Below are 23374 nucleotides of genomic sequence, written 5' to 3'. Positions count from 1 at the left end.
TTCTCTTTCAAATGCTTTCATCGGCTTTCATGTATCATGTCATCATTCAACTTTCAAATATAAAATTTGGAGAAAAGAAAAATTCTATGTGTAAACTTGTTCTCTTCCAATAATTAACGTAGCACGAAAATCGGATCCGATCGTCGTATTACCTACGCCATAAATAGCTATTCGAGAAAGTTTTTGTTGCTAATTATAAATAAAAAGAATCGTAAAATTCTTCCTAAATATGTTTACGCTATGTACATTCCTGTTTTCTATGTTGCGTTAGTCGGTAGATGCCAAAGGAAGTGTAAAGCGCATAATAGTTCCATCCCGAGTTCCATACAATCTTTCGTTTGTCGGGGTTTACGATTGTGATCTACGTTATGGTTCAAGGGTTAGTCTTCTCCTAGTCAAATCCCAGTATTTGTAGCCTATAGGCCTCCGTCAAACTCTAGAAGGTGAATTTGTTGAGTTTTTTTTAAACAATAATTCATCAAGAGTTTGCTGAAGTGGTAAAACAATCTTTCAAATCAGAAAAAAGATGATGAACGCCGATGATGAAACCGAATGCTTAAGATCTCTCTTTGTTAGCCTACTAGATAGTCTACAGAATAATAGCAAACAGGAATTGTAACCACTGTATTTGTCAATGTCATCACAGGGCCTGCATAATTAGCTGCCATACCAGCTTGATTGATAAGAAAGCTGCGTGATAAACGCCAGGCCACGAACGTCGTCCCGACACATCCAACAAGGCGGACGTGACGTCAATTATGCAGTCTACTCGTGTACGGAACAGTTCGTATCAATTGGAATTATTATAAAAGAATGGCATAGGACTTAGAACTGTGTAAGGATTTTTTTAGAAGTTAATCCAATCACGAAATGAACAGATTATTTCTTAGCTACGAGCAAGGCATTATTCCTCTCCACTATCTTTTTTTATCTAATATTATCCAGTTCTCAATTATTTTTCAACTTCTTCTCTCTCTTGAACTCCCTCGGTTTTGCTCTTGACAGTTTTGCTTTTACGTTGGAAAACAGTGTTCCATGGCTGTTCTTCCCCAGATCCCAAAACGGTGTAGACGATGAACTCCACGAGGTAAACGGCAGCCGTTGTATAAAAAACTATTTTCCATTGACCCAACGTTTGCTAAAAGAAGGACAAATCGAAAATGTTTAACCGAGAACCAGTTTAAATATTTGTAAATAAAATGGGCTGACATTTCCGTGCGTTAGATGGCCGACAAACGCGGGAACGATGAAACCAGGGATCGTAGCTGCCGTGTTTGTTAGAGCCATCAAAGTGCCTGCATAATTAGGTGCAATATCAACGTGGTTGGTGAGGAAGCCGCAGTAGGTTCCGGCAACGAACATCGTGCCAACAGTCATCAACGCCACGGCGGCTTGGCGATCACATCCCACCAAACTGACTCCGACAAAACAAGCGGCGGGGATTAAGGATGCTGTTTTGTGGGTACATTTGAATTTCCGCGATTAATATGAAATTTTTATTTTTGTTTTTGAAATAATCAAAAGTTTGACTTGGTAACAAAACAACTCACCAATGGCTGTAGATAATTTTCTGACGGTCGTTGTGGTGATCCATCCTTTGCTTTTTGCCCAATCTAAACGATTGCTCCAAATGATACTGAATATCCATAGACACAAATAGGGAATTGCAGATAGTCCAGCATTCTTTTGCAAAACCCACAATGTTTTTACAAGCCAGTAAGATTGGAATGTAACATGATATTTTAATCACCTGACTGATATTGAAACGCAAAATGGCCTTCATATAGGTGGGTAGTTCAACCAGCAACATGTACCATCCAAAATTGGCGCAGGTATGAGCAATAAAAATAGCCCAAAACGGACCTGATGTTGCAAGAGCTCTCCACGGCACAGGCAAATTCTATCACGTCGATAAAGATTATTTATAAACCAACCCACTAAAATCTTTAAGATCGCCTAAATCATATTTTTAATATTCAGCAGTTTTAAATACCGAATAACTGCCGCTCTTATGCTGAGATTGATCTTTATCGTCCAGGTTGGCTGATAAAGATTTGGAATCAACATTACCGTTTTCCAATTTTGCTTCGCATACCATTGTGTCGTTTCCCTGATCAACAACATGTTCCCTGCTGCATGCACGAAAAAGTTCTAATTCTTCTGGATGGATACGCGGATGATTTTCCGGCGAATCATAGATAAAGAAGAGCCACAAGCCGCACCAGACCAAGGCCAGGCCACCTTGGACGTAAAAACGGATTCCCATCCACTGACAGCCGCCAGTATGCCAGAAAACGGAAGAGAAAGTACCGTCCCCAATGCCATTCCTGTAAAGCCACAGAGTTCATATGAGGGTAAGGTGTCGTCCCATGTTAGAAGTGTTTTACCAGCATAGGCCAAAGAAGACATCAAGTTGCGCTCTTGCGGCAAAACCCATTTGGTCAACATAACGTGGATAGCTGGAGGTGACATTCCCTATAATTAATTACAAAAAATAAAAAAATGCATAATCTTACACTTGAATTTGAAGGTCGCCGTCAGGTGAATATATGGCAAAATCAAAAGACTCACAGCGCCCAGTCCTTCAATGAAACGGACAACGAGGACAGCGATGTAACTTATGTTGGCAGCCAACGGTGTTAAAATGGTGAACACGACATTGATGAGGACTGAACTCCAAATGACCCACTTGGCAGAGTATTTTTCAGCTATCATTGCACCGGGAATCTGAGTCAGGAGGTAACCCCAAAAGTATGCCCCCAACACCAAACCTTGAATAGTCTCTGGCCACGCAAAAGGCCCATCCTAAGTTCATGAACAATTTCTGAAGAGTTAGCACTCAAGTAATGCCAGCCAATTCATTGACATGAAAGAAAAAAATATCTGCTCAAATTTGATCGAACCTGTACATCGGAGGTCTTATTGTTTGTCTCGGAAAAAGGATCAAGGCAAGCAAATTCAGACGGTTGGCTTCTAATGCTGTAAGCCAAAGAGCGATTACTTTCAGAAAGATAACCTTCGTTAGCCGACTCCGTTACTGCCTTAAGTTCCGTAGAATTAATCTGATATTTTAAAAAATAATAAATGCCGCCATATGTAGGTCTAGTTAGGCTTTGGAGCGTAGTTTGAAAATTACACTTACCATTACGACGATAGCCACACTCAGATTAACCTATCAAGTTATTCGGTTTTCCCGAAATGTCCACAAATAATCACAACATTAGGTTCACGTTTTCGATTACATGCTTGAAGGATGATAGAAAAAACATAATCGATAAATACCTTCAATCCATAAATGATGGCCAAGCCGATAGACACTAATGCCGTAAAGATGTAACGAGATGGTACAAATGCTGAAAAATAAAGAGAAAATGATGTCTATTTAGTGTTTTACTTGACTTAGTATTTCAATTTTGTTGGGATTTTTATGTGACAAAACCGCTTGGCTTCGTACATGTTTGTCTTGCCATTTTCCGTTATGGGATGTTAATGCGCTTGCAACCACGATGGATCATTCAAAGACAATGGTAACAAAATCCACCTCTAGCGAAAAACGACCGATAGGTAATAGTTTCTTTAATAGCACCGTTGAAGGCGTCTGTCCTGTTTCAACACTGGAGATCTTCTACAAATCCTTGTCCGTTGACCATAGGTGTAATAGGTAGTGCTGTGCTTTTTCCTTTCGATCTGTATTTTTTAAATAGTAATAGTTTTAGCCCTTCTAAATGGTTATCTGAAAGCTGATTGGCTGTCGCATGGATGATGTAACCATCAGCAGGGGAACATGACCGTCAGTTCTTAATTATAAACCTAGACAAGAACCGTTGAACCCCTTAATCGACAACAAAAGTTCTAAAATTTTTTTTGGTTTGGTTTGGCACGCCCTAAAATGTATACCCTTTATCGTGATTGATAACTGGTTACTCAAAAGGAAGTTGTTTTAATTTTATTCAGTACAATTTTAAACTCTCTGCACGGCTTCCGATGCTGATAAAAATGGCTCGGCAATTAGCAGCATCGATTCTTTAAATTTGTATCTGGTTTCCATCAGCTTAACAAAAGCTTCTTTACGTAATAAATTACATATACGAGTATTAAAAGTATAAGAAGAGAAAATAAAATTTTTTAACAGAAAAAAAAAAAACTTTCCTGTGACATCAGAAAGTCTTTTTTCTATATCAAAACCTCCCCATTTCTCGTCCCCATTTCCCCGTTGCTCGATTATGTCGTCGAAAACTGAATGACATACTTGACATACTTTTGGTATCAACGAACTTACCCTTTTCGGAGGATTGATCTATTGCGTAAAATATTCATCGGTCATCACCAGAAAGAAACGTGACTTGACTCTACGAAAACTGGAAATGGATTTTTACGGCCTACCACAACACCTACCACAACTCATTGCATAAAGATTTGAGAATGGAATTCGTATTCCGATAGAATCACGTTTAGACTAATGATGATTTTCAAAATGATCAATTGATTTTAGTATAGTCACGTTACAAAGGGTCGAGGAAGAAGAAAACACGTGAATCTCGTGAGCATTAGACTGTGAGGCTATATACGAGGTTATCAGTGACGTCAAAACATTTCCCAACAGACAACAAACATCATATAACTAATTTTACCATATAATCCACAACAAATGCTTGAAAATACCGACATGGTCTGAAAAAAATTTACAAACTTAATGGGAGTATCATTTCGAGTAAAACAACTTTGGGATCATGGAGTGTAATTAACTGAAGACCTGTAGGGAATCGCCTACTACGTTGCTGGGTATCCTACTCACCATATTGGATAGTGTTTAACTTACATCTCACTCAAAATTAACCATCGGCAGGCGAATTAATGTGACAGGGCGGGACTTGTAGTTCAACTTTAGTGAGACACTGCAAGTCAAAGTCGATATTCTGACTGTCAACGGGACCAAGAAATAGAGCAGCGCGGTATAAAGTTTCCGCCGACCATGCAAACGGAATTCGCGGAAAAGGGACAGTCTGAGCGACGGATGTTTGAAGGCCTATCCGATGCAAAAGAAGTCTGAAAAGATTGGAATTAAGAGCTGATGCTTGGACTTCCGTCCATGGAATTATGGGGCAGGGCAATCTCATTTTAAGACTCAGACATGCAACTGGATTGCGGAATTCTTCATTAACGTACGTACCCAAACGGGCGGAGCAGGCTACCAATAAAGATTTCTGAATCCAACATAACTGTTGCTGAAATCCTGTTGAAAGAAAAGAGAAAAAAATAAACGGAGGAAAAAATAATACATAAAATGAATTAAGACCAGAAGCCACAAGCTGGGTTTTTAGGATTTGAATCTCGGCCAGCTCTGCTTCTGTAAAAGAAGGATTTTCGCAAGCAGTCGACTCTGTATGGTTGTATAAGGATATTTGCTTATCCTGCATTTGATCAGGGATCCTGGGGACCGACCCCTCATCGAAGCCGTCGGTCTTAGTCCGGTAGTCTTGCATAAATTTCTGTACAACGTATTCGATAAGATCTTCCCAATCTTCACACAACTAAACGAGAAGCAAAACCAAATCAACCATCTCTGCCAAATGGCAAGCGTTACTCAACGGAATACCTTGAATTCGCAAGCCCAAATTTGGCTGAAATTGTGTAAGATAACAGGATCGCACAAGAGATCAACTTGACCTAGATCAATACCGACGTGATGCAATACCGTAAAAATGGAATCGTTGACAAAAGGGCCGTTTGTCTTAAAATCTCTGAGGGCAGTTCCATATCGAGCCATTATCGTCCTGCAACAAAATTGTTTTAAATGCTCAGAAATATCAAAGCTCTTTTGTGACGCCGACAGCTTGGTAGCACGTTCAAGGGAAAGCAAAAGGATGTGGTTAGCTTTGATGATTTCACAGAGATATCGCCGACTCTGGTTGATAGGGTTGAACAAACGTAGTCGGAGCAAAAAGAGTTGACGAAGATCATTAATGGCTAGCAAGTATTCCCGTAGTTGGAAAATGTTTGATTGTTTTTTATTTTCTCTTGAGTTGCCAATTGTTTGCTTCGATTCAGCCAGAGTACAATATGCGTCCAATGCTTGAAGGAATTCGCTGATGGCAGTTATTCCTAGATGCAGACGTCGCAAAAACGGGTTTAGATCGAGTGACGGTTGTAGTGACTTTACTTCAAATTCTTCAGTCTGATGAATCGCATCCCACGTCAGATGGCAAAGAAGATCAATAACGAAAACATTTTTCAAGTACTTTTCATCCAGTTTTAATTGTGGCGCGAAGCGCATGAAATAAGTGATGAGCCATAAGAAGAATGACTTTTCCGAATGAACTAGAACATCCTGTTGAATCAGTTTTTGGTGTAGTTCGCCCACTAAGGCGTTGAAACCTGTTGCGTTAAACCCAATAGGGAAATTAACGCGGTTGTTTTTTAAATGACGAGTTTAGATCCTACCATTTTGCAAAAAAATTTGGATGAATTCTACCAGAAGCTGCGACACGTCTTCCTCCGACGGATCGCATTTAATCTTCGTTTTGAAGTGGTGCGATTTACCGTGTTTGTTCTGCTTTTGCTTGTGACTCGTTCCTTTCGATTTTTTTTCCTCTTTTCCTTTTGAGATCCGTTGACTAAAGAAAATTTGAACTTTATATTAATAGAGTATGAAATCGACAACTCCATGATGGACCACAGAACACAAAATTTACACATTCACTCCATTTCTATCATTATCTTGCATTGGTACCGAAGGATCATATTTTCGTGATGTTTCGGGGCAATTGGCAAACCTTAAACCAATGTCTTCTGCTGCTGATATAAGTTTGAAATTGCAAACTATAGACTTTCAGAGGCGTCACTTGTTACATAACCATACCTGAAGAACCGGTAATAGTGGAATTGGTCGACTAATCCGGATCCGTTATCACATGCAAAGATGTAAAGTTTGTAGTTTGAATACCGTATATTATTCAACAGGTTTGTACAGCTAAGTGGTTTTGGAAATGACTTACGTCGAAATATTGGCAAGTGTTGCTCGCGTCATCATCTTTAGATGAACAGTTTGTATTTGCCTTCCTGTCCAACAGTTTTTGCATCTTGTCTGCTGGATGCCGCTGGTAGAGGAGAGCAATGAGTTGAACGATTGTCATGACCCATTCGCCCTGCAAATATTATGTTTCATCTGGGTTGTCTAACTAATCCCAAGAAAAACACTTATAATATGGAAAACTCTGTATATTCGTGGGGAAAACAGGTTCTATGCCAACGTTTCGAAAATTTTTGTTTTCGTTTTTGTCTACCTTGACTAGTTTGTCCGTTAAAAAAAAAACAATTGGCTGGATTTTTTCCTTCTATTGAAGTACCATGTAAGCAGAAAATCCGAAATTGGACGAATAACTTTGAAAAAAACTTGAAGTCAAGGTTATGTGATAGCACCATGCGTGTTTAAAATATTTCGTTGAATTGTGAGGCAACACTTCTTGGTTTCGAATAAAAAATGGCTTACGTATAAGTCTATATTCAAATCCTATATTCAAATTCCACCCAAATGTAGAAGGAGGAAAAGGAAGGGTAATCAAACATGCCAGAAACATATAACGTACCCTTACTTATTGTTGGCTTCCAGTAAGTTCTTAAAATTTATCCTTATTTCGTTCAACCCCACCCTGGGGCCCGAGGGTTGTAAACCTCAAAAGAATCTCGTTCACTTGCTAAAGGCCAAATTTTGTTTGTTTTGTTTTTTTCAGAAGGAATCACAGTTTGCAACAAGAATTACATATGGTTTTGGCAAGAAAATCATGTTTCTTTAGTCCAAGAATCACATCTCGTACACCTCGCCAAAGAATTTTACACACCCCGCTGGGGCATTGTCTAGTCGATAGGGAAAAACATCTACAAACTAGAGGCCAAATTTCGGATAGCTTAACTGTAAATTGCTTACCTTTTGCGAATATGTCAGCAAACTGATGAGAATTTGGTCAAATCCTTGTGCGAATAAGACCCAAATGAGTCGCCTTTGCTGCGAGCCATCAGACGCAGTGTCGTGTCCCACAGGGTGCATACGTTCTTCAGTTTCCGTAATATTGATATGTCGTTCAGGAGCATACAGGACGTTACGGATGAGCAAAAGCAAATAGTTGATGAATTCGCAATTTCTCGTAGTTAATGGCTGCTAGGAAACAAACACGATTAACTGCACAATTCAGAATAAACAGGCTAATTTGGTAAAGGTTTCTCGTTTTACATGAGTTAAACAAAATGAAAGGCGATCAACGACAGCTTGGGTAACGTTAGGGTCCAAAAACGCTGCTTTTGCACTGCAGAGAAATTGCGTAAACTCGTGGACCATGAACTTGGGCATCGAGATGTCAGCGGGCATCTCGCGTGCGGGAATCAGGCAATCGACGGGTATAGTTAACCAAATAAGCAGTCTGAGGAAAAGTAATGGTTAAAACAATGAAAGTCATTTGCATTTTAATACAGTGTACAAGCCTGTGATGTTACTGAAATGGCAAACATAGAAGAAAATCTAAACTTACTCGACTGTTGAACGGATAATGCTAGGTTGATTCACGTGGATCAAAATAGGGATAAGATCCTAAAACAGAACGTACTTAAATTAGAATATAATTTTTCGAAACAGAAAATCAGTCAGGCTAAATTTGTGTATCGACCTTATTCAAAATGTCCATAAAGATGAGGGCACGTCGAAGAGGACGAGTATTTGGATCCTCACAATTGATTTTGGCGTTAATTTCGCTAAGGCAAGCTGGTTGGTAAAAATATAACAGATAGGATTGAGAAAAGGCCGTGTGGAAAGTGGATGGGTGTGAACAACGTTGGCATTGGTGGTGTGGCATCAATTGAACATGCATAAACTTTATTGCTCTAACCATCAGCCCAAGATTGCCATCACTAAAGTGGCCTTGTTAAACAGGTTCGTATATCACGTCAAAATCAATGCATAATTGTGTCACCAAATGTTGCTAATTGAATTTTTGTTCAGTAAAAGAAACGATCACGGTATAACTGGCAAATAGCTGAGGATTGTACAGATCTATTACGATTTTTTGCTTACCCAAGCATTCGTCGCTAATGTAGTATTTATCTCGGTAGAACATGCCTAGCGGGACATGAGATAAACAAGGGATGCCTACGGTTAACGTCATCCAATCCATAATGTACGTTTGACCACACCGTATTGTACTCAAAGAAATCTGCTGGTGACGCAAGTAGTGCTAGCATCCGACTGAGTACTACCACCAGAGATGACGGCTAATAAGGACATCCCAAAGAATGTTCGAATGAATTTCTTTTAAAACTAAAGAAGGAAAGCAAACAACACTTTAATGGGCGTGACACGAAGACCGGTTTTCTAAACCGTAACGCGTGTAGACTATATGTTGCTCAAAGAGAAACCGCGTTCCAATACTTCATGGTCTTTCTAATGCATTGCTTTGTGCTTAGTCTGACTTGACACGGTCTACGCGCGTGAAACCGGTAGGTCTCGTTAACTGAAATGGAAAATTTTCCGTTGACGACAGATTCCCTGATCTGGGCGAGAAACGATCTTTGTAGGAGTCCTTCAGAAAATGCATCAACTACGATTCCCAACAGTTGAACATCATGAACGATTTCGATTTTTTAATCACCAACTAATGACGCTACCCTATGCTATATGTGATACCTCTGAACATCTTATTATTAGCATGGTTGCTTAATCAATAATAAAAAAAAACACCTTGAAAAATGGGGTCGCAAATGCTCAAACCCAGAGAACACCGGACGCATGCTGTTGCATCGAGCCACCCTAAAATATCAGTAGCCATCGCTACATATACAGGTGTCGATAAAAGAAAGTTACTCTCTAAAAAGGGATGTCTAGAAAACGGTAGACGACATTTTTCTAGCGTGTTTTCTTTACATATTGTTCTGAAAAAGGAGACAATTGGTATGGTAAATGGGTTTGTCGTTCATTCGTCTTTACAATCCCTCTAAAGGTGACTCCTATTGCGATTAAATGTTATGAAATATCATTTTCGGAAATACATTCATAAAATAACTAGCTTCTACGGCCTTGAAAGCAAAATTAAGGAAAAATCCTTTTTGTTTTTACCTTCAAAATTGAAGGGCGTATCAGTTGCCTATTTAACACGGGGAATGGCATAGGGGAATTACCCGCCACATCATATTTTTTTAGACACAATGTCTTAGAGCTTCTAATTTTACAAAAGTCTAGATCAAATTTCCTCGACATCTCTTCTTTTAGAGAGTAGCCTACTGTGCTTTAAATGTGTGGTGTTGGTACACTGGATATAGCTTACCACTTGTAATGCGTTATCTCGTGTTCGATATCCCGGGTGAAGTCACTTTCAACACCTGTTCTTAACTTACTTTATCAACTACTATGCACTCTGTTATGTGGATCAACGACCGAAGTCTAGGTGAGTGCCCGACGGTGGTATTTAGCATTAATGTCTGTTTTGCAATGTAAGTCATTCTTCAACGCTATTACTCAATAGTATAATGTCGTTAATTATGAGTAAAATGCAAATGATGTTCAATTGTCTGGTTAGTGATGAAGTTTACGTACGTATAAATTATGTGGTGGATCATTTCAGGTTACTCTAACAAGCTTAAATTAATTTCTTTTATACTCATTGTTTTCTTTGATATAATTCTCTATACATGTGTCAATTAAAGTTTGAAGAAAATTACCCTTATTTCTTGTTATTGGTGCGGTAAAGCTGGATAGTTGAAAAATAATTGAGCAAAACGGAACGTTATGATAAGAGAGAAATTTTATTGTATACGAAAGAGGGAATTTTGGGAAAAGTGGGACCGAAAAGAACAATTTTGGGGAAGAGACAAAATATGTAGGGAAAGATATTAACAATATGTACAAAGTAAAACCAAACATTATTAAAAATATCAAACTGTGAATTTTGAATTTGGGGTCGAAAAGAACAATTTGGTGGAGAGGGATTTATAAGTAAAGAAAGATATTTACAACATGTATAAGATAAAATTAAACATTATCGAAAATATCAAACAGTGAATTTTGAAGTTTGTCACGTCGAAAAGAACAATTTTGCGGCACATATATACATACTGTAAGTAAAGAAAGATATTTACGTTATGTACAAATGAAACCAAATATGCTTGCCTCCCTCCATAGTAACTCACCTTCAAGATTGATTAACTCATTTAAGGATGAAATCCCCCGTAAAGGTAGCCGAACCACTGTAGCGGAGGTGAAGCCATTCTGCGTACTCTGCCATCCCCACAAGAAAATCAGGTGGAGTTCCTCTTCCGGCGGCTGGAAACACGCGTGAGATGTGGCATGCACTTTTAACAAGTATAAGTGCAGTACCGTAATCTCATCACGTGAATGCAAACGTGTGCCGGGAAGAAGACCATTGAAACAAGCCGACAGAAGTCCCCACGCACGACAATGTCCCAACTGCTTTGACGGGTTCGTCCACCAATCTCTTTGGTTTGTTACTAGGAGTCAGCATCGGAGGTGAAGGATAAATTAGACTTTTTAGACTTTCTGCTCCTTGAACAGACGCAGGCAGCTGCCTAATTTTCCGCGCAACACGCACTTCTTGTTCGATTCGTCTTCAACCATGTCCACAAAGTAGCGGTACCACAGCTGCTTCTTTCGCTGAGGTGTGAGCCGTCCTAAGGACGCAAAAGGAATCTCGACGATGGCTGGTAGAGATTCTACAATTTGCTTGGCCACGTTGCGGCGCCCTTCGTTGTTCCCTTGTGTAATCAAGACTCGGACTTGACTGTGCGGCCCTCTTGGTGGCGTAACCACTACCTTTACGCCGTGCGCCTCCTGGAACGCCCTGACATGTTTCCCCTCTTTGCCGATAATGTGGCCGTAATGTTGCGAAGCAACGTTCAGTTTATAGCTTCCAGGTAGTTCTTGTTCAACGACTGCGTTGATGACCTTAAAATCGCAAGATTTCACGTTAGGCGGCGCCTCCTGTTTGGCTGGTGGTGATGCCACAGGTTTCACCTCCTCAACGACATCTTGGTTTGGGCTGATGTCAGCCTGAAGTCCTCCAGACGATTCCAGGAGGACGGTATATCCTTGGATATCTTGATTCCTAAAGCGGATATCCATACAGGGAAACACGGGTACTTCTGGCTTCTGAGCGATCTCATCACGGCGCGGAGCTGCTGCCTCTTGCACGAGTGGAGGGAAAGGGACGTCCTGCACGTCATCTTGGGAAGATGGCTTGGCAGATTCGTCAACAACAGCCTCAACAGCTTGTTCAACACTAGCGTGCAGTTCGGGCAAGTCTTCAGTCTCCACCAGAGTAGCAACGGGAGGTTGCTCAAATTCCGGAGTGACGAGAGTCGATCTGCTCTGCCCTTGTACGATCATTTCCAATTCGACAAGCTTGTTGCTCTGACAATGGTTAACTGATTCTAGTTCTGCAATTCTTGCTGCGCTGGAAACCAGTTCAGCATGAATTTGCAGTAACTCGCTTTCGCGGCAATCAGCTGCCGTTTGCAGGTCTTGCACGTTGGTCAATGCTGCTTGCCACTTGGATTGAACGTCGCCGACTTCTTCGGCCAGAGCGGCATTCTCCACGACAGCTCGGTCTCGTTCAGCTGTAACGTTGATCAGATCATTCGAAACCAAATCGTTCTGGCAACGAAGACGAGCATTATCCAACTCTAGTGCCAAATTTTGTTGGGATAAATCGTCATGCATTGCAATAATCGCGTCACGATTTGCGGCTCGAAGATCATCAAGATCATTTTCGAAAAGTCTTTGTTTAATGTCGATTTCGACCTGAAGGTATGAGCTCTTCGCTTGCAGATACTCGCGTTCGGCTGTCTCTTGACAAAGTTGTTCAGATAATTTCTGCGTCTGCAAAGCGAATTCGTCTCTTTCCTTTTCAAGTCTAGACGCTTCCTCCTTCAGCAGGGCAATCTCATCCTTAAGGTCACCATTATTGACGTTTCCCGAAGTCGAAGATTCTTCACCGATGTCGACGGACAAAACATGGGGATAGACAGAACTTCTCCCGTTCAAATTGTCGACATCAGTAGAAGAAATAACTTCGCGCTTTCGAGCCGAATACCAATGGTAAACCGTTAAGGCAGACACTCCTGCAGCAGCGATTCCAAAGATTACTCGATTCATTTTTGCGTTGAAGAATCAAGTAGGATGGATCACTAAAACTTGGTATGAGCACTGGTCACTAAAACTTGGTCTGAGACTGAGTACTGATCACGAAAACTTGGAAAGCTGGAAATAAAGATAAAATAAAATCAAACATTTTTTCCTATATACAATAGGTCCAGATGAAGGACAGAGCAAAGCTCCTGGCCTCTGATTTTTTGTATTTTCGACGGGAATTTTTTTTTTAAATGACACTTGCTGGCTATTTTTTAAATTAAGGTTATTGAAAAAACATTGTTCAATCATTTAATATAGATATTTAAGTTTTTTTCGTAAGTTATTGTATTAAAGGCAAGGCACTTTCAAAGTTTTGGGAGCGGACGATCGATCTAACTTTGTATTATGCGCGGAACACATTATGGTATCTTAATTTTTGTATGTTAAATTTTATACATCTTTTCATAAAAATGTGCGACGTGCTTCAAATTTAAAGATATTGTAGTCCTAACATGAACGTCAAGTCTATTGCAGGCTATTCGCCGCTTTAAAACAATCACATATATTTGTTTAAATTTGCATATCGAAGTTCATTCTTGAATTCGACACAAAAAGACAAAACGTATAACTATTCCAAGGACGTTGTTCTAGCATTTGCGATAACATCGAAGTTCATATTGAGTGATATGCTGCTGAATACTTCGTGCTACAGCGGAAAAGCATTGTAGCTATTGACGCACAACTCTCTGGAAAGAATAATAGAAGCAGATAGAAGCTGAAAGTTGCTTGAAATTTTATAACAAGTCATTGTGTTACTAGCTAATCTAAGATGAAAATTCCCTCAATGGCTATGTAATGTAAATTAGGTATAATATTTCATCTAGCGCATAGAATTCAGCAAACATCCAACACCGTCGTCATAGTCTCATGAGTTTGTGACGCAAGACGGGCTTTTCGAAACAAAATCTACGTCGAACTTTCTAGTAGCACGAATCGTCTGCAATGCAAAATTAAATACGTTGAATTGCGTTTTTCTTTTACATCATTTGTGTTGTCACTACTGATCAGTCAGCAGCTTCATATTCCCCATACTATTATATATTTCTCAGACTGGTAAATTAGGAAGAATTGTTATCAAAGAACTTTTCACGTTGATTATAACTATTTTTCTCAACTGTAGGAATTTGGTGTTCCAAAGCTTGATTGTTGACAAGTCCACGAAACTGAAAATGTTGTCGGCCTACGTTCTCCGTAGTGGTTTGACGAATTTTGTTGGGAAAACTTCTCTGAAACAAGCTACTGTGCTGTTCTCAAAGCCAAATATCTACAGCTCAACATCAAGACAATTGAATAATCAGACTTGTGAGAGTTTAACACGCAGAGCTACTAGATCCTGCTCTCTGAAAGAAATTGCTATGGCTCCAGCTGGAGAAGGAGGTAAGTGTTTGTTATTTTGCTAATTTTCAGTCTTTGTCACCAACTGAAACAAATTTCCAAAAAAATTGCAGCATTTAGTACTTGGTAAAGGATTAGTTTTGGGCTTGGTGCCCTTTGCTTCTATGGGTTAGGATTTGCCTCTGAACCTGGGGTAATTGACAGATCTGTGTAAGTTAATGTGTGTTTGTTTTTATCACCTTTGTTTTTTCAGTTAACTTGAGGTATGTTTTGTTTATATGATCCTTTTTCAGGATGTGGCCTGAGTGTGTTAAAGATAGGATAAGGACAATAACATACATGTACTTCAGAGGTCCATAATGTTGACAGCTGCTTCAGCAATGGCTTGTTTTCGCAGTCCTCTAATTATGAAGGCAGTAATGGGAAATTCTTGGGTGGTAAGAGTCTCAAACTTAGGGGTGCCAGAAAATGAAATTGTATTAGTAATTTGTTTAATCAATTAGATCATTTTGGACAGCATTGCTGCAATGATTGGTACAGGAATGATAGTTCGCAGTATACTGTACCAACCAGGGGTTGGGTCGAAGCAAGCTGCTTGGGCTCTCCATTCGGCTGTTATAGGCGTCGTTGTTGCCCCATTATGTTTTCTAGGTGGCCCATTGCTTCTCCGAGCTGCAGTGTAAAAAATTCCTTAAGACATTCAGTATCACTATCGTACAACCAATATCTTTTCCGTATTAGGTAAACGGCAGGAATTGTTGGTGGATTATCCACTGTAGCTGTTTGTGCTCCGAGTGAGAAATTTTTGAACATGGGAGGACCTTTGGCCATTGGTTTTGGCGCAGTCTTTGCCGCATCACTTGGAAGTGAGTCACTTATTTTCAAATCTTATCTAAGCATTTTATGAACCGTTTTTTCGACTTCTCGAAGGCATGTTCTTACCACCTACTACGGCGCTCGGAGCTGGCCTCTATTCCGTCGCTCTTTACGGTGGCCTGGTAATTTATAAAAAGATATGTAGGCCTACGTACATATCTTTATCCTTAATCGAACTTCTCTGTTAAGGTTCTCTTTTCCACATTCTTGCTTTACGACACCCAAAAAATTGTACACGCTGCCGAAGTTCACTCTCCTTATTCTGCTCGGCCCTTCGATCCCGTCAATGCGTAAGAATTTCCTCTTTATGTTATTCGTTAAAGTGACTTTTATTCAATTTATATGGACACGGGTTTATACGGACACAATTTATACGGTCGTTGTGGTGATCCAGCCTTTGCTTTTTGCCCAATCTAAACGATTGCTCCAAATGATAGTGAATATCCATAGACACAAATATAGGGAATTGCAGATAGTCCAGCATTCTTTTGCAAAACCCACAATGTTTTTACAAGCCAGTAAGATTGGAATGTCACATGATATTTTAATCACCTGGCTGATATTGAAACGCAAAATGGCCTTCATATAGGTGGGTAGTTCAACCATACCGATTTGCTTATAAAATTGCAAGACCTGGTTTAAAGTCCACTGAGTGTCCAAGTTTGTTTTAAAGAGCCAGAGTTCTTGTGCTTTTCGCTACTCTCTTGTGACTGCATCATGCAAGATGTCTGTGTTTTATTTCAGCATCGTATAAATCCAGCACAATTCCTTCATGGAAAAATGTGGTTTCTTTATTTGTCTTCTGGTTTGGATTTCAAGGTCTTGTCCTTTATTCACTAAGGCCAATTGAATGCATCCAAGTTTGCGGACAAAACAGAATAAGCCGTGACGGTGAATGGTCACAAAAGGACATGTAAAGGTGCTTAATGGGCATTCTTTTTCTAGCGCTCGATTGCACCACTTAATATACCTAACAACACGCAATACATGGCGCACGGTAGCCAACGCCCCTCCATAAAAGTTGATGCAAAAAAAAATTTTTTTTTTTTTTTAACTGAAGCACATTTACAAATCCGCTGAATGCAATCGAATGTAATATAGCAAAGCCTTTGAAAATGCCAACTCACAATCCTTTTATAGCAAAAGAAGAAATAGACACCTCCGCATCAACTGCGCATTTCGTCAAGAATGATCGATCCTTTGTGGGCATTAGGGCAGTGACGAGGCACAAAACGAACATGTTTCGATGGATGATGAAACTGCTGCGTCATTCGGGAACCAACCTGCAGGAAATAATGCAGAAACATAAAGAGCGGAAGTGGAAAAAACAAAAATAAAAATCGGAGATATCGAAAGAAAATTGTTTTCTTTTTTGTGTCGTTTTTGTTGGGTTTTTTTATCGATAAGGCAATTTTTTCGATCGTGCTGATCAACAGTCTGAACATAGCCGACAAGTTTTGTTTAAAAAAAAATACTGAAAGGAATTTAAAGCAGAAGATGGGAGGCGACGCCCTCAAGGGGAAAGGGGAATTTTGTTGTTCGTCCTCTGTATGACTTACAAGATTGCAGTTCGACAACTTATGTGTAACAAGCCCAGCTGGACGCATACAAGTTTGCAGGCAACAATGAATTCAGCCATGACGCTCAAACAGTATAAAAAGGAAAAAATCGGGGTCCTTGGACAGAAGTTTTTCAGCAACCGACAGCAACACTTGGAAACTCAGCAACCATGAAAGTTGTGGTAAGACATTAGTTTCCTCATTTAAGTAGTGATGTTAAGTGATATCATTTCATCGTCGTATTATGATTTTAATCGAAATTAAATGTTCATGTTCACTCAACCAAATTAGATCGCCTTAGCATGCCTAATGGCCTTGGCCGCTGCCGTTGATGAGACGGACGTAGTAGTCGAAGTAGCTGACCTGGACGCTGCTGAACACAAGCGTGGTGGATACTACAGAGGATACGGTGGCGGATACCACGGAGGATACCACGGAGGATACAGAGGCTATGGTGGACACAGAGGATATGGATGGGGCCGTAAACATCGTTCGGTTGAAGACGACGTGCTGACCGCCGACTTGGACACGGCTGAACATCGCCGTGGAGGTTGGGGATATGGAGGCCGTGGAGGCTACGGCGGATGGGGACATGGAGGTTATGGTGGATACGGAGGTTATGGAGGGTATAGACGTTATGGTGGATATGGTGGATATTATCATGGCTAAAAAATCGTTTCAAGGCTCGTTTTTTCTGTTGTTATTATGGTAATTTCTGTTTTCCATTTAATTACTGTCTCGTTTCACCTGTTGTTTTCCACGAGCTTTTCTGGGATAAGTATTGTTACTTGCATTAATGACTCTTTTCTTTGATCCAATAAACTGTTACCGTGTTAACGATGTTTGACTTCTTTTGAACTTTGGCCGATTTCCATAATGACTTGCTAAACCGATGTTTAAGGAATTGTTGGTCTGATCCAGAGAGAAGTGTAATTGCAAACGGTTCCCTGTTTTTAGTTGGCCTTCAACTTCAGACTTGTTTCTGTTAGATTTAGGCCTACTGATGCTTGACTTTAGTATTCGATTGAAAAATTACAGAATGCCATTTGACCCACCTTTTTTATAAGCAACCTCTGGTTCTCTGTTTTTATAACAAGTTCTCGAAGTTAACGAAATCAAAGTAGTTGTAGCGTAACAACTTTGAATTTTAATAGCTCTAAAACTATAAGTCTCACGTGAATCAAACGAAGTCAATTTTCTTAATCCCCGTTTAGCTTTAAATCGAAATCTTGCATAGCTTGCTGTATTTAGATTTCAGCAAAAAATGAAATAAAACCGAAGTCGAGTCAGACTTTTTAAGCCCAACGAAAATGTAGGGCTTATTTTGCCAGGCTTAAGAGTCACTTAAATAACATAGAAAAATGAGCTTAGAAACCTTGCTTGAAGCAAAAACGACTGTGCACCTTGAAAATCCTGTTGGTGACAGTGAAAACGAGTGACATGATGCTGCCTATCAGCTCACGAAATCAGCGTTGACATACACCAATTCAAACCACGAGCAAACGATCTCCCGAATACGACCGTGCTCGAAAGCTATGCGTCAATTTCATTTGCACGACACAGATATGAACGCTTTCCAGAATCTTTATTCATATATTTAATATACGTTATTTTTCACAAGGATGGTCTTCTTCGTTTTTTATCTCACCTGTAACGACGTATAGGCTATACAAGTTGTAAGCCTCAGGCAGCTATCCTTTCAGCACGGCTAGTTTCCTGTTGAATTGGGCACTTCATCATGAATGCTAACTTTTTGTCTGCAATGTAGTTACTTTTGTATATCTCCAGCAATTGAATTTTTTTATTAATTAATTATTAGAAGAGGCTATGACTTGTTTTGCAATACAAGAATGTTTCGCAACAAAATTGCATTTTGTTTGTATTTTTCGTGGTCGAAATGGTTTTGTTTCAACCAGAAACAATTTTAAACAGTAAGATGGGCGGTGATGTTTTTAAGGGAAAAGATGATCCTTTTTCAGGATGTGGCCTGAGTATGTTAAAGATAGGATAAGGACAACATACATGTACTTCAGAGGTTCCATAATGTTGACAGCTGCTTCAGCAATGCTTGTTTTCGCAGTCCTCTAATTATGAAGGCAGTAATGGGAAACTCTTGGGTGGTAAGAGTCTCAAACTTAGGGGTGCCAGAAAATGAAATTGTATTAGTAATTTGTTTAATAATCATTTAGGTCATTTTGGGCAGCATTGCTGCAATGATTGGTACAGGAATGATAGTTCGCAGTATACTGTACCAACCAGGGGTTGGGTCGAAGCAAGCTGCTTGGGCCCTCCATTCGGCTGTTATAGGCGCCGTTGTTGCCCCATTATGTTTTCTAGGTGGCCCATTGTTTCTCCGAGCTGCAGTGTAAAAAATTCCTTATGACATTCAGTATCACTATCGTACAACCAACCATGACGGTATTTTCAATATTTTAAAGAATTAGCTTATACCGAGCAAAAATAAAGAATTCTTTGCTATTTTAAAACTACTGCAACTAGTGAGAACTTACGCTTAAAACAACTTTTTTTTAATGCAAAATATGTTATTCGAAGTGTGCAACTTGACAATTATGCTAATACGAGAAAGCGTTTATTCCACGGCAGAATAGGATCGACCACAATATTGATTGCTAGTTAAATTTTTTCATCGGTAAGCAAAGGTAATTCGAAGTGTATACGTTATTCTCTTTACAAACAGTAGATAAATAGACAGATAACTTTATATGAGAAAAGAAATTACGAAGGAAATATAATTTTCGATAGTTTATCATACGAAATATTAAACGTTAGCAACAAAGTTCATCTAATTACCAAAGCAACAATTTTCATGAACATGATCACACAACATTTCACGTCCATCAATTTCTTTTCACCTTTTTGGTCCTAATTTACATAGCGTTCCTTCCTCTCTTTTAAGGATTTTCAGCTTTACCTTCTAACTGTTCACTTTCGGATTCATGATGAACTTCCTTTGCTGTAATATGCTTCTCCAATGCAGGCTTTTGATCTACCACTACATGGTTCCATGGCTGTTCTTCTCCAGATGCGAAAACTGTGTAAACGACGAACTCGAGGACAAAAACCGCAGCCGTTGTGAAAAAAATGATTTGCCATTGACCAAGTGTTTGCTAGAAGAAAAAACAAATCTTTATCTGTTGGCAAGCAATCAGCATTTGAAAAATTTTCTCACATTTCCGTGCGTTAGGTGGCCGACAAACGCGGGAACGATGAAACCAGGAATCGTAGCTGCCGTGTTAGTGAAAGCCATAAGAGTTCCTGCATAATTCGGCGCGATATCAACGTGGTTGGTGAGGAAGCCACAATACATTCCGGCGACAAACATCGTTCCGACAGTCATCAACGCCACGGCGGCTTGGCGATCGCATCCCACCAAACTGACTCCGACAAAACAAGCGGCGGGGAATAAGGATGCTGTTTCAGGATTTCAAATGTCAGCATTTTCATTCCATTAGTTTCGACCATCAACTGAATTTTAGATTTTTCACACTAGCGGCTAAGCGCGTTCGTTGGGACACATACCAATGGCTGTAGACAGTTTGCGCACAGTCGTCGTCGTGATCCATCCTTTGCTCTTTGCCCAATCTAAACGATTACTCCATATAATGCTGAATACCCATAGACACACGTACGGGATGGCAGATAATCCAGCGTTCTGTTGCAGGTATGGAAATTTTACGTGTATAGCATTCTCAAATCAAAAGGAATAGATTTAGCTGGTTTACCTGACTGATATTAAAGCGTAAGATGGCCTTCATGTAAGTGGGTAGTTCAACTAACAGCATGTACCATCCAAAATTACTGCACGAATGAGCAACCAGAATAGCCCAGAACGGACCGGAAGTAGCAAGAGCTTTCCACGGAATAGGCAAATCCTATGGCAAGGCAAAAACAGCAATACAACACAATAAATAAATAAATAAAAATCGACCTATGCTCTCTATATTTAACTGATATCTAATATACCGGATGTCCATGTCCTCCGTGATGGCCTTTTTTTTTCAAATGTTCCTTGTGGAGTTTAGGATGTTCGTGATGTTTGTGTCCTGCATGCCATCCGTGCCATCCGTGAAATCCGTGCCATCCATGGAACCCGTGCCAATGGTGTCCCTGGTGACTATTTCTTCTTTTCTGCGCATTCGGCTTGTCTGGAATAACGGGAGTCATGACAACAACAGACCCCTCTGTGATGTTGTGATCTTCTAATTGCGCTGCTTCCTTAGATGCTTCATGACTTTCGTGGTCATCGTGATGCATGGACGTTTCAAAAAGCTCCAACTCCACCGGATGGATACGCGGATGATCTTCCGGTGAGTCGAAGACAAAAATTAGCCATAAAACGCACCAGATCATAGAGAGACCTCCTTGAACGTAAAACACTGCTTCCCAACCGAGTGCAGCGGCTAAAATACCGGAAAATGGCAACGAGATGACTGTACCTAGCGCCATGCCTGTCGGTTTAAAGTTGCGTAATCAATTTTAACAGCAAACTCTATGGGAAAATATGCAGCAAAACAACATCTACCAGCATAAGCTAACGACGACATCAGGTTGCGCTCTTGCGGCAAAACCCATTTTGTCAACATAACGTGAATGGCTGGTAGAGAAACACCCTATTTCCAAAGGAAACGATTAACAGTCAAAACAAACATAGCCTACGGTACAATTCTCAAAAATAATGAGGACTTCGCTAATCAAATTATTGGATCTTACAGCACCCAGTCCTTCAATGAAACGAACAACGAGCACAGCGATGTAACTGATGTTGGCAGCCAACGGTGTTAAAATGGTGAAAACAACATTGACGAGAACAGATGCCCAGATGACCCACTTGGCCGAGTACTTTTCCGCTATCATTCCACCCGGAATCTGAGTCAGAAGGTAACCCCAAAAGTAGGAGCTTAACACCAAACCCTGAACAGGCTCGGGCCACGCGAATGGTCCATCCTATGAGTGACAATACCAGGAGATTAGTCAATGACTATATGGTGATTGTATAAACAAAAATTTGCAATTCATTAATTGATTTGAATTCTGTCATACCTGTATGGTGTCAGTTGCATTGGAATGGGACACCGGAGCTGCGCAAGCAAACTCCGGTGGAGCCGTTCCGTTTTCGTTGGCGTTCCCATGATGCCCACCGTGAGAGGCTTCTGACAACGCCATAGACGCAAGCTCCGTTGAATTGATCTTTCCAATGAGGGTTGGACAGAGAAGCATATCATTAATAGTTAAAAGGCCGGTTGAAAACGTGATTTCGAATTATTCTTACCATGACGACAATCGCCACGCTTAGGTTCACCTGGTGTATTTCGTTAAGGGATTCCCCATGAAAAACAAAAGAAACACAATGTATATTATAGCATCGTCATCCTGTTTCATGAGATTGACAAAAATATATGTTAATGGAGTCGTATAGTACTTACCTTCAGACCATAAATGATTGCCAGGCCGATGGAGACCAGTGCTGTGAAGGTGTAACGAGCTGGGATCAAAGCTGAAAATGATGCAATGGAGAAGATTGTCAATTTATGAAATCTAAAAAGCTGGAACTTGCAAAAGTATGGCAAATAACTGGGTTACTATACATACTCGGCTTTAAAGTGTTTTTACAGATTTTGGAACAAGAGAAATCTGCCTGTAAAGTATATAACAGAAGAAGCATGCTACTACCGAAAGTTGTCGCATTTAAATTTTAAAACAATTTAGGATATATCTTGGAAAGATTTAAATAGATCAAAGCTTATTGTTCACTTACGTCCTTTCGCCATGTTGGCTTCTCCTCTCTATTAGGCAACTTAGATAGATTTAGCGTTGAAGATGACGGAGAAAAAAAAAATAAGCCGAAATAGAACAAGCGTCTGTTCACGTTGAAGACTCTGTGCCCTCTGAAGAGTATCGTACTGTTGCCAATTAAACACCCTTCCTGGCTAGCAGTCACCTTTTTAAGATTTCCCTTCCGCAGGGCACAGCGTGAATTTCAAGTAGTATCCAGGAGGGAAAAAAAAAAAAAGTTGAATAAATTAAACGTCTTGATAAATTTGAAAAAAGAGAAAGGTTGTGAAAATTATCGCGACAAATGATGGTATTCGTTCACATTTATGTTGGGTTTTAATCTTTTTCCTTACCACAATAAAAGAAGATAGAAAAAGATACGTGGATTTCACGTGATTACCTTCGGCCATCGTTGTTGTTGCCATGCCGATTTAGCGTCAGCAACTCAATGCATCTGATCCTCGGGATGGTAAATGCAAAGAGTAAGGTCTAAACGTGGCCTGAAAAATCAAGTGGAATCTTAGAATGGCGTTCGTGACCACAGGCATGCCACCTTTCAAACCATAAAAGTGAGAGAGTTTCTGTGCTTTCCTGAACATCAATAACAGATTATGTTGGTTGCCTG

The 23374-nt window shown here is 40.0% G+C and overlaps 4 protein-coding genes, 2 long non-coding RNA genes and 1 pseudogene across 11 annotated transcripts; 4 read left to right on the top strand and 3 right to left on the bottom strand.

The window, feature by feature from the left end:
• Window positions 1–609: 609 nt before the first annotated feature.
• LOC116916088 (putative inorganic phosphate cotransporter) lies at window positions 610–3470 on the bottom strand. Its single transcript, XM_032921276.2, is given in 12 exon segments — window positions 610–1138; window positions 1210–1451; window positions 1551–1683; window positions 1751–1900; window positions 1994–2256; window positions 2259–2327; window positions 2388–2475; window positions 2572–2805; window positions 2904–3062; window positions 3143–3172; window positions 3283–3353; window positions 3455–3470. Coding segments are annotated over 12 exon segments (1641 nt in total). The 3' UTR covers window positions 610–952.
• An 886-nt stretch (window positions 3471–4356) lies between these two features.
• On the bottom strand, window positions 4357–9253 carry LOC116916080 (protein timeless). 6 transcript variants are annotated; one of them, XM_032921270.2, is made up of 12 exons: window positions 9062–9253; window positions 8658–8752; window positions 8523–8581; window positions 8228–8414; window positions 7925–8155; window positions 6996–7145; window positions 6860–6890; window positions 6693–6795; window positions 6442–6614; window positions 5597–6375; window positions 5297–5531; window positions 4357–5233 (listed from the first exon to the last, which is right to left on the bottom strand). In XM_032921270.2, the coding sequence occupies exons 1-12, from the start codon at window positions 9159–9161 to the stop codon at window positions 4833–4835; spliced, it is 2544 nt and encodes an 847-aa protein (XP_032777161.2). In that variant the 5' UTR covers window positions 9162–9253; the 3' UTR covers window positions 4357–4832. The 6 variants fall into 6 exon arrangements, with proteins under 6 accessions (XP_032777161.2, XP_045025529.1, XP_045025531.1 ...); XM_045169594.1 differs by having other exon boundaries at window positions 6693–6792; XM_045169596.1 differs by having other exon boundaries at window positions 6693–6789.
• LOC116916082 lies at window positions 8797–9417 on the top strand. The gene is made up of 2 exons (XR_006643474.1): window positions 8797–8920; window positions 8990–9417. It is a non-coding gene; the product is annotated as an uncharacterized LOC116916082 (long non-coding RNA).
• Window positions 9418–14355: 4938 nt separating this feature from the next.
• LOC123466426 lies at window positions 14356–17793 on the top strand (annotated as a pseudogene).
• Window positions 17127–17625, top strand: LOC123469871 (dormancy-associated protein 2-like). Its single transcript, XM_045169217.1, has 2 exons — window positions 17127–17138; window positions 17248–17625. The coding sequence occupies exons 1-2, from the start codon at window positions 17127–17129 to the stop codon at window positions 17623–17625; spliced, it is 390 nt and encodes a 129-aa protein (XP_045025152.1).
• A 1131-nt stretch (window positions 17794–18924) lies between the features above and the next one.
• LOC116916568 lies at window positions 18925–22390 on the top strand. Its single transcript, XR_006643472.1, has 6 exons — window positions 18925–19076; window positions 19146–19616; window positions 19955–20407; window positions 20468–20638; window positions 21000–21634; window positions 21690–22390. It is a non-coding gene; the product is annotated as an uncharacterized LOC116916568 (long non-coding RNA).
• On the bottom strand, window positions 19531–22875 carry LOC116916562 (putative inorganic phosphate cotransporter). Its single transcript, XM_032921821.2, has 11 exons — window positions 22733–22875; window positions 22401–22471; window positions 22247–22276; window positions 22018–22164; window positions 21688–21921; window positions 21500–21587; window positions 20941–21425; window positions 20700–20849; window positions 20497–20629; window positions 20147–20388; window positions 19531–20084 (listed from the first exon to the last, which is right to left on the bottom strand). The coding sequence occupies exons 1-11, from the start codon at window positions 22743–22745 to the stop codon at window positions 19869–19871; spliced, it is 1809 nt and encodes a 602-aa protein (XP_032777712.2). The 5' UTR covers window positions 22746–22875; the 3' UTR covers window positions 19531–19868.
• Window positions 22876–23374: the final 499 nt, after the last annotated feature.

The sequence above is a fragment of the Daphnia magna genome, linkage group LG2 (assembly GCF_020631705.1).
Source record: "Daphnia magna isolate NIES linkage group LG2, ASM2063170v1.1, whole genome shotgun sequence".
Lineage (NCBI taxonomy): Eukaryota > Metazoa > Arthropoda > Branchiopoda > Diplostraca > Daphniidae > Daphnia > Daphnia magna.
The sequence above is the reverse complement of the archived record's forward strand: the minus strand, read 5'-3'. Positions and strand labels throughout refer to the sequence as shown.